At 46.8% G+C, this 10,818-nt stretch overlaps 1 protein-coding gene across 1 annotated transcript; it reads left to right on the top strand.

Annotated features, from left to right (window-relative positions):
* Positions 1-3,923: 3,923 nt before the first annotated feature.
* On the top strand, positions 3,924-9,244 carry LOC311269214 (rho GTPase-activating protein 24; the record flags this gene model as incomplete). Its single annotated transcript, XM_084373245.1, has 9 exons — positions 3,924-3,975; positions 5,088-5,201; positions 6,147-6,354; positions 6,432-6,564; positions 6,680-6,753; positions 6,902-7,023; positions 7,101-7,335; positions 7,625-8,584; positions 8,758-9,244. 9 exons carry the CDS (start codon positions 3,924-3,926, stop codon positions 8,993-8,995), a joined length of 2,136 nt encoding a protein of 711 aa, XP_084229371.1. The 3' UTR covers positions 8,996-9,244.
* Between the last annotated feature and the right edge of the window lie 1,574 nt (positions 9,245-10,818).

Genomic DNA, 10,818 nt, shown 5'->3' with positions numbered 1-10,818 from the left:
CTTTAACAGCATAGTTCAAATTGTGAAACTAGATGCCGACTTCATCACAAGCACGACCGCTTTCCCCCTGACCCTCCTCCTCCTTTCACTTTTTATTTAATATTTTATTTAATCAAAGATTTCTGGATTAATTCTGATTCTTAAATTGAATTATATATTTTATTTCCTTTGTGAGGACGCCACGGTGGTTGTTGTCAGTCATAATACAGTCAAGTGCAGATCATACGGTGGCGATCGGTCAAAACACAAAGAAATCATCGAAGACACATTTCAGAAAACACAGGAAACACAACATGCAGAAATATCCGTCTGTTCTGGGAGATGTGTGCGTGATTACTGCTGTTTTTCTCCAGACTGCAGACAGTGAGGTCATTGTTTTCTCGACAGTGACAGAGGCCGACTGCTCCCTGTTAGCAATATTTCCATGTATGTGATTCATTACAGGCGTGCAGGCAGAGTGAAGAGCAGAGGAGGTGACATATTTCATTTAGTGGAGAGCACACACACACACACACACACACACACACACACACACACACACACACACACACACACACACACACACACACACACACACACACACACACACACACACACACACACAGCACTTTGTGGCGATGCCGTCCGGTCGTATTGACGGACGGACGTGAAAGCTCTCAGCTCAGATTAGAGTTCAGTCTATCAGGCAGACACAAGGTGAAGCATTGATACATATTAAGTTGTGAGTCTGTCACAATAAAAACAACCTTTGTGTCCAACACTGGTTCAGCTCTACAGATCATCGGAGGGAGGACAGTCCGACTCCTGATCTCCTATCAGCAGCCAACGCGACTTTCTTTAAACCATGATGATGAACAGCGGCCTCTTGAATGAAGACCATCCGTCCCTCACCTCCTCCCTATGAGGACTTTTCACTCTTTATACTCGTCCTCACTTCCTCCTTTGCAGCTGCAGGGTGCCAAAAGCTTAACTATAAAAAAAACTGAGCGAGAGCACAGGCTGGTGTGAACGCGACCACAGAGGTGAACTGACGAAGACTGATACACTCTTGATCAGTGGATGAGCTGCAGGTGTGGAGGATGATTAGCAGCGACACACAAACACTGAGGGAGAAGACGCACACAAAGACAGGGAACCAATCAGGAACAAGAGGATCATATGGTGCTTTCCATTGCAAGTCGGAAGTCATGTGTTTATGTCGGCGAGCTCGCACCAACACTACCTCGTCACGACAGGGCACCTTGACCTTTGACCCTCTCGCTCTACATCTGTCGCAGCCTCAGCCTGACACTCGAATGTGCTTTCATCTGTCAGTGATGTCATCTGTCAGATGTTTGTGCTCTCTTGTCTTTCTTTATATTTGAGTGACGCACTGTGAGGTGATGTGTTGTCCACTGAGCTTCCACAGGAGGATTGTGGGTCAGAACAGCCAGAGAAGCATGTTGGCCAACATACTGTGAAATGTGACCGGATGTGGCAGGACGTGTTTCTCTGACATACTCAGCTGTCTGGTCCAGTCTCGACAATAATATCTGAATACATTTTTTTTATATATATATGTTGTCAGGGAGTCCGTTGAGAAATGATTTTCCCAGTTGACTTACCTGCACAAAACTCTGACTTCAACCCCGTCCCACACCCGGAGCCGGACCTGATGACCGGCACCAGTGTTGGACCTCACTGAGGCTGTTATTGCAGCCGACTGACGCCTTTGGTTTTGGTTTCACATGTTCAGTCGTTACATGTAGCTGTAATATTCACATGTGTGGTGATATATGTGTGCGTGTGCTGGACGACTGTGAATATCTGATCGCTTCTATTGATCCAACAAAGCTTTAGCAATATATACTGTATACTGTGTTGTACCTCAGGCCAATGAGGCTTATTGAACGGAGAGAGGGAGAGAGAGAGAGGGAGAGAGGGAGAGAGAGAGAGAGAGAGAGAGAGAGAGAGGTTCTTCATACTTTAATTGAGTTCAAAAGTTGACTGGTCCAACGAGCCTCTCTCGCTTTTATGTCCACTTGAATCATGGCGACAGTGTGTGTGTGTGTGTGTGTGTGTGTGTGTGTGTGTGTGTGTGCTGCAGCAGACCATACTTCAGCAGCAGCAGAATTTGAGCCAGATCATCTCTCTCTCTGTCTCTCTCTCTCTCACCATCAGCTGTGATTACTTTGGTAAAACAGCGCTGCGTCGCAGAGAACCAATTTTCCTAATGCACAGCCCTCACACACACACACACACACACACACACACACACACACACACACAGCATGGTTATTGATGAGGCAAATGGGGAGGGGGGCAACAAGGGGGCACACACACTGCTGGGAAATGGAGTGAGAGAGAGAGAGAGAGAGAGAGAGAGATGGTGAGGATGTGGACGTGGAGAAGGACGAGCTGGACGGGGACAAAGAGAGGGACAACAGGGGAGACGGACCGAGCGGAAGAAGAGGGACGGAGTGAAGGAGGAGAGGAAGAAGAGGGACGGGGATGAAGGAGACGTTCAGACATGTAGACTGAAGATGGAGCAGGGCGTCCACATAAAGAGCCAATAAAGGGAAGGACAGAGAGGGAGACAAGGACGGGAGGATCGTCTCCTTCCTGCTGGACGATGGAGTGATCAAGACTCTGGGACGGTGGAGGAATAAAAAAAAGAAGAGAAAGAGCAAAGTGCTCCTTCAGGATGGTTTGACTTCTTGTCAGGAAATGTAAAATAAATATAGAGATGGATAAAGCTGTTATTAAATACTCCAAAGATAGGAAGCACAGCCAGACATCTCACTCCTGCTGCTTTGATGAACTGGAGACAGTTTTGAGTTCACGGGTGTGAGCAGATAGAGCGGCTGTCTGGAGGTTGTGGATGTGGACCTGAATGATTTTGAAGGGACGTTGAAGAGAAGCTCTGCCAGGAGGAATCAGCACAACCAGTCTGAAGACGTTCCTGCAGTCTGCAACATTTTGAAGGTTGTGTTGTTCGCTAAGCGTCTTCATTTTCAGAAGTCAGTGGGACTTTTGTGGTTTCAGTGGCTGCAAAATATGACACATTGACTTCCACTGAAACTGTCTGTGCACCCGAGGTCGTCCATGGAGACGTCCAACGAGAGCAGGGAAAAACATTTTGAGAACGGTCGGAGAAGAGAAGTGTGTTGGCAGAGTCAACAGGAAGTTGTCTTAAAGGCTGAGCCACCAATAATCTCTCCTCCCTGTCTGCCAAGAACGTGTCTTCAGACGTATTTCCACACTGGACCTGTTTCTCTTATCCTGCATACAAAGATCTTCCTTTAAGCATGAACACCGGCATCCTCTTTAAAATGTTAAACAGCTGCAAAGAAATTGTTTTTAAAGTTTAACGTCCAAATTGAACTCCCCTTTTGAATCTTTATTCTTCAGCTGAAACTTCTCTGTAATGTTTCTATTTGAAGGCCACATTTTCTATGTCAATGCATAAGTATCAGCATCTCTTTAAAGTCAACGTCCTCTCTCTGTTTTAAAGGCTTTCAAACTCTAAAATCCATCCAAAGGGTCGATTATTCAACTGGAATCTCATATTTAGGGACTACACGCTCCAAAAACCTGTGTTTTAAGTTCTTATGAGACAATACAAGACCTTTCTGACAATCTATCCAGCGCTTGAACCGATCCTCCTTCATATGTGAGCTGTATTCAAGGGTCCATATCCAGCAAACACATCTTTTTTTAAAGCTTTTCCCCCGGTACAGTACGTCTACTGTGAGATTTCCAGACTCTGCAGTTCCACAAGCTAAAAAAACTGGGACTGTAGTTGGTGACGGAGGCCTCAGACGATCAGACTGATCATGAGCGATGCAGTTTCACAAGTCTGCGAATAAAAAACCTTCATATCGTCGTGTGTGATTTTGCACCGATCATCTGCGACTGAAGCGACCGGAGCTGAGCGCTGCAGCATGGGACTCAGCTGCTTCAAGTCCTGGAAACATGACAGTACAGGCCACAAAGGTGAGACACACACACACACACACACACACACACACACACACACACACACACACACACACACCATCAACATATTACCTGTTAATCCCTCCACACCTCAGCTGTGTGTGTTGCTCTTAAGTGACATATGTTAAACGCTGAGTCAGAGTCTTTGAGCTTCTAACTGAGGTGACATTGTGTGTGTGTATGTGTGTGTTTCATACATACGTGTGTGTGTGTGTGTGTTTCATACATATGTGTGTGTGTGTGTGTGTGTGTGTTTGATGTGACTTTGAGGAGGACAGACAGTGAGGCATGATGGGACACGAGGGAGAGGAGAGGAATGTGTGTTAACGAGTCCATGCACCATTTAGAGCTGGAGTAGGGAGAGACTGTGTGTGTGTGTGTGTGTGTGTGTGTGTGTGTGTGTGCTGATGGTGAGTGTGTGTGTGTGTGTGTGTGTGTGTGTGTGTGCTGATGGTGGGTGAGTGTGTGTTAGTGCATCTTAGACATGTTGGATGTTCCCATGTTAATTTTTTTGTCCCTTGTTGAGGTACGACCATCACACTTTGACCTTTGACCTCTGCTCATCCATCTGTTGCACTTGATAGTTAACAATAAGCTGTGGTGAGCTGACGTCTGTGTGTGCTCTTGCAGCTGTGCAGAGGATTGTGGGTCAGAATAACCAGAAAAGCCGGCTGGCTTCATACTGCACAGTGAAACCTGATGCAAATCGGACATCCTGGTATTTCTTGGCATACTGTGTCTTCTCAGCATACTAAACAGTCCGGTAGTGCAGGTGTTGGAAAGAGTACGTCCCCGGTTCTGCTGCATCGATTTAATAAGTTTTTTTAAAAACTGTAAATTTTACAGACGTGCATTAAAATACTAGATGAGTGGAGTCTCTTACGAATAGCGCGGTATGTCAGAAAATAGCATGGGCACATTTAAAGGTGCATGTCTGGAGAAGATTAAATAAAAGATTATTGTATTACAGTGGTACAGAAATGTCCAACTGCACCTGAAGTATACTTCAAAAGCACTGCGTCATTGTATTGGTGGTGATAAACTCACATCTTGACCCGGTTTTAACTTGAGACTTAACTCCCAAAAACAAACCATGTTTGTATGTGCAGGTAACAGAGACGTGCTGGCCAGCCCAGGCTCGTATTTCTTCCTGTCCAACAGCGCCGGTCAGGGTGACGAGTGGCTGAAGAGCCTCAACAAGGGAGTCTGGATCCCTTTCACAGGTACACACACATTATGAGGTGATAACATGAAGCAGCAGTGTGTCTGGAAGTTTCTTCTGCCTTCATGGAGAAATGATCATTACTAACATCTTATTTTCTGATCCTGGAAATAGGGCTGAACGATTTTAGGAAAAGATCTAATTGCGATTTTTCTGGCAAATATTGATTAGATGCACGATTTCCTTCAAATCAAGCTTCAGTGCAAAATTCACAATGTACAGTAACATTAAAACATTAAATGTTATTAATGCAAGGATGAAAACTAAAGTTAAAAATTGCTTCCAAATGTTTTTATTAACGGATATTATATATTAGATATTTATATACGGAGTTACACTGGCAGAAGATGCTGTGATTGTATGTTTGCTGCAGTGGGCCTGAGTATCATTTTCAACCGGACTTTCTCGTCATGCACTCGTCATGCAAATGCCTGTGGTGATTTTTCAAGTGCCGGTATAAATTGGTTGTGTTTCCGCTGGATGTTGCAACTTTAGCACGACAGGTTTTGCAAAGTACCTGTTTCTGGTGCACGCCTGCAGCCTCAAACCCGAAATACTCCCAAATGACCGACGTGCTGTTTTTCTTGGGGATTAAATCCCTTAAACTCTGCTTCTGGTCCAGCTGAAGCCATTAAGGAAGGAGGACAATACTGATTGGTTAGCGTGACCTGTCCACGAGTAGCATGCCGCTTCTGAGTGGTGAGCTTGGCAGGATGGTAGAGAGACGGCATGTATGTGTAAAATAGTTGACACAACAGATCCTGGGTCAGTCAGGAGCGCTGCAAAAACCGCAGCTTTGGCGATCACATGATCGCGATGTCTGAAATCGCAATTTCGGTCAGAAATCGATAAATCGTTCAGCCCTACCTGGAAACATCACACATGAAGCGGAGGCCAGTCATCCTGTTTGTGGTTGGATGAGGTGGATCTCTCAAAATGCTTTCAGGGGTCTTTGGTCAGCGTCTGGAGGAGACGGTGCTGTACGAGCGACGTTATGGGGTGCGCTTGGTTCCTCTGGTGGTGGAGCAGTGTGTGACCTTCATCCGGGAGCGTGGCCTTCATGAGGTGGGCTTGTTTCGCCACTCAGGGCAGGCCAGTCTGGTCAAAGAGCTGCAGGAGGCTTTTGATGCAGGGGAGAGACCATCTTTCGACAGGTACAGTCCCTCTCCTCCTTTAATCACATGTTCTTTAAAGGGTTTTCTGAAAATGTCAGTGTGTGTGTTGCCTGCAGCAGCACCGACGTCCACACGGTGGCGTCACTGCTGAAGCTTTACCTCAGACAGCTGCCGGAGCCTCTGGTTCCTTACAGACGCTACCAGGAGTTCCTGCTCTGCGGTCAGAAGCTGTCGACTGACCGCACGCTGGTAACTGCAGCCGTCTACACCACAGTCAGAAGAGTCGTGCCTCTGATTTCATTACATTTGATTCTTCCTTCTTGACTTCCACCGTCTTACTGTCCCTCTCTTCTTCCTCGATCAGGGTTTGGGGCGGTTGAGAAATCTTCTTCATGAGTTGCCAGTTGCAAACTTCAACCTACTCAACTTTATCTGCCAGTAAGTCCCCTCCCACACACTGACGGTCTGTTTCCAGGTTTTCATTTAAGATGGATTGAGTATCTGTCTTGTTTGCTGAGGGAGGGACAGTAACCTTTTCAACCGTCACAGGAGGAACTTCTGACTTCTTTGGGATAAATGTGTGCAGGTTTCTAAACGAGGTCCAGAGTTACGCCAGCGTTAACAAGATGAGCTGCCAGAACTTGGCCACTGTGTTCGGGCCAAACATCCTCCGAGCCAAAGCTGAAGACCCACAAAGCATCATGGGAGGTAAACAGACAAACTGGCTCACAGCATCGTATGAATGTGAATGTTTGTTTATGTTAACCTCTCTTTCTCCGTCCCAGGTGCAGCGCTGGTCCAGGTGTTGATGTTGGAGCTGATCAGAGAACATGAGACTCTATTTGCTAAAATCCCCCCGTCCATCGCCGCCCGTCCAGCAGGAGGTGCACGTGCATCACCGAGTGCTCTGAGGCAGCCTCACCTCCACCCGTCACCCTGCCTCCGCCAGCTGTCTCTGCCTCTCATCGCAGAGCGCTCCAGAGAGCCAGGACAGCCCGCCTCAGACGCACAGAACCCCAGGTACCAGAGACAAAACTTCACCATACTCACGTTAGATTCTGGTGCTTCCAGGCGCCCACAGAAACAGGTAGCAACACAACCTCCTCTCCACCATAAAGGAGTGTCAAGAGGATGGACTACAATTACAGACATTAGGCAAAACTCAGTGACAACATTCACACAGAGGAAGAAGAGACAAGGACCACCGTCTGTCCCAGACCTGCCTTACATCACATACTGCTCTGAGTGAAATAATGTTACATGTAAAAATAATTGACAGTCTAACCTCCCTTTCCTTCCTTCCCTGTAGCTGTATCTACTCTGCTGCTGCCAAATCGTCCTCAGACCAGAAGAGACGTCTCGGCCATCGCTACACCTCCTCCCACCCAGAGAACTGCTTCTACCCCCGACCCTCCTCTAGTCAGCCTGTTCAGCACCATCAACACAACTCAGATCATCAAGGACCTTCCCCTGCAAATATTCAAGCCTCTACAACCAGCCTGCAGCTGCAAGACCCCCTGACAGACATCTCCAAGCCCAGACCGACGCTCACAGGCTGGGCAAAGGCCTGGCCAGGTCCAGGAGAGACAAGCGCTGGTTTCTGGAGCTCTGGTGCTGCAGAGAAAGAGGGTGCAGTACCAGAATCAGCCAGTGGGGGCAGCACCTTTTCTACTTACGACAACCTGGACAAAGTATCTGAACATCAGAGGATGGATGATGCTGTCGCTGGTGGTTATCCTGAAACAAACGATCCCGGGGGCCATAGTGGATCATGTGGAGAGCAGGCGGAGGTGGAGGAGGCGGGTCAGAGAAAGGACTCCTCCTCTTCATGGTCTTCCTGCGATGTTCTACCATTGGATAAGAGCGGTGATGCTGCCGGTGAGGTTAGTCCTCCTGACGTGTCACCAAAGAAACCGGAAAAGTTACCTTCAAGTCAGGTAGCAGAAGAGGAAAACGTTGATAGTGACAAACACGAAGACAACAACAATGGCAATGATGATGATGAGGACGGCGAGGATGATGATGACGACATCCACCACGACGAGGATGATGATGATGACATCCACCCCCCAAACTCCCCAGCCTCCGGTTCTGTCCTCAGTGACAGCCCTCTGAGTACAGGCAGCTCAGAGGTCTTCCTCCCCTCTGGTCCTTCAGACCTCCAGGGACCTGAGCCTCAGTCCCAGCCCAGGGACGCTCACTCTGTCCTGGTTGAGCTTCGGCAGCAGATGGCCCAGCAGAGGGTCGAGTACCAGGCCAGGATACAGAGGTGAGACACCAGTACAAGGAGGAACGAGGCAGATCCGTCTTTCAGCATTGGACTTAAATGATAAACTTAGAAAACATCAATAGCCAAAGTGTCCCCATTTAAACACAACTGTATCATGTAGCTAGTATTAGTCTGTAAGCCTGTGTATCTGCTGTAATGTGTGTGTTCTGCAGGTTGGAGCGCTGTAACGACGTCCTCAAGCGTCAGGTGGCCGTGCTGCGGGTCAGTCTGGAGCAGCAGAAGCGAAGCCAAAGCGTCGCCGAGATCAAGATCCGCAACATGGAGCGAGCGAAAGCTGACGCCGACCTCCGAAACACCACGCTGCAGAGAGAGATGGAGCTGTTCTTCCAGATGTATGGAGAGTACAGAAGAAGAGGAGACGACGGAGGAAGAGGAGGAGCGAGTCTATGAAGATAGAGAGAGAAAGATGGAGTGTATGAATGAAGGTGATCTCGACAGGAGATAAGCAGACCCTCGAAGGCATCAAACCCTGAAGGAAATCAGTCAGGGCGAGAAATTAAACAAGTTGTCGTCTGATCCAGAAGACAATCAAGATGGTTTCAAGCAGGTAGCCTCAGGTTGAGTTGGATAACTTCACGGTTTCCAGAAGATGGCAAGAAAGTTTGGAGCGGTTTCTTGACCTGTGCAGTAAATGTCTGGAAGGACGCAGCTGGATTTGTTCTCCGGAGCAGCTGGTGGAGACTCAGTGTCTGTCTGCGTTATGCAAACCGATCACCAAACTGTGTCTTCTACGAAGCCTGAGGTCGGTATCAATCAACATGGACCTCGCTCTCCTCTCTAGAAGCATGCTGGAAACTAAAAGCTTGTCCAGACTACAAGACTTTCAATGTGTCAGAACTGATGTCCTACTCACACTTCAAGACTTGTGTCATGTTGTTTCAGGGCTCACGATCGATCCCAGATGAGTTTTACAAGATTGTTGAAGTTGGAAAGACCTGAGACTGGTGTGCATGATGTCATGATTCCTGCCCAGAGTCAGTCCAGCGATTGTTTTCCACATACAGAACACAAGTGCTGGTTTTTGCCTGTTGACTTCCTGACAATCTTATCCAAGATCTCCAAGAAACTCCAACAACAAGCTCATCACAATAAAATCAAACATGTTTGTTGTCGTTGTGTTCGGGACAAATCGTTCTCAATAAACTCACAACCAACACGAGGATTTTAGTCTCAGATTTAAAAAAATGTATCTGTGACAAGAAAAATAAAGTTGTGTCGACTGCATTAGACTTTAGAGGAAAAGTGTGTTAAAGTGTGTCCTCCAGAGATGTCCGAGGTGGAGTTTTTGAGTTTCTACTCATGGAAAGGACAAACCATCGAGGTTTCTGAATCCTCAGGTCTCAAAGATTTGCCTGACTCATCTCATCAAGGCAGCAGACACTGTGAAGTCTTTTTACATATTTGTTGACTCAGAATACAGACGTTACATTTTCTGAAAAACAAAACAGGGAAATACTTCCACGCTTCGAAAATCTGTGTGTTTTTTTTACAGCTTCGGACCAAAGTCACAGGGAATCCTGGCTTCGGACTGAATGCAGCATCGTGTCAATGGAGGACTTTAAAAAAACAAATGAATTGAATGGTGTTATTGGTGCAATCTGGTTTACTTTGAAGGTGTTTTTCACTAACATATTGACTGGAATGCTTCACTAAATGATTAGTTTTGTCAGGAACCAGACCGACTCGTTGTCGCTGCGCTGACAGTTTGAATATCAGACATCAAAATGACTGAATGTGTCAGAAGAAGTCCTGTTCGCTCTGCATGAAGACACTTTTCCAATAAAACACTATACTTTGTACTTCACCTGGAAAATAAAGTCAAACTCCTCGTCGGCAGATGATTTAATGAAAGAATCTTTTCCGTGTTTCTAACATGCGTGTGTTCAGGAGGCTGGTTGACCATAAAATCACAGATAATCTGCTTTAAATTGGTGATCAGTGAGGTCAGCTGGTGGGAAATACAACCTGATTTTAACCTGGTTTTAAATTGTTAGTCCTGTTAAAGGTGACTGCTCAGGACTCAGAGGACAAGCTCCTCTCTGACCGATGACGGAGGAGTGAAGAGACAAATCAGATCCGTTCAGCGTGTAAACATTTTGGTTTATTTGTTTAAAACTAACCTCGTGTTGTTCTTTACTCCTCACCGCCTGTTGAAGTGACTCAACAGAAGATGAAACTGTTGTCACTGGATGGTGAACCGATGCTCTCTAGAG

This window comes from Pagrus pagrus (genome assembly GCF_965226575.1).
Source record: "Pagrus pagrus genome assembly, chromosome: 14".
NCBI classification, from domain to species: Eukaryota; Metazoa; Chordata; class Actinopteri; order Spariformes; family Sparidae; genus Pagrus; species Pagrus pagrus.
Note: the sequence above shows the minus strand (reverse complement) of the source record. Positions and strands in the feature narration are given on the sequence as shown.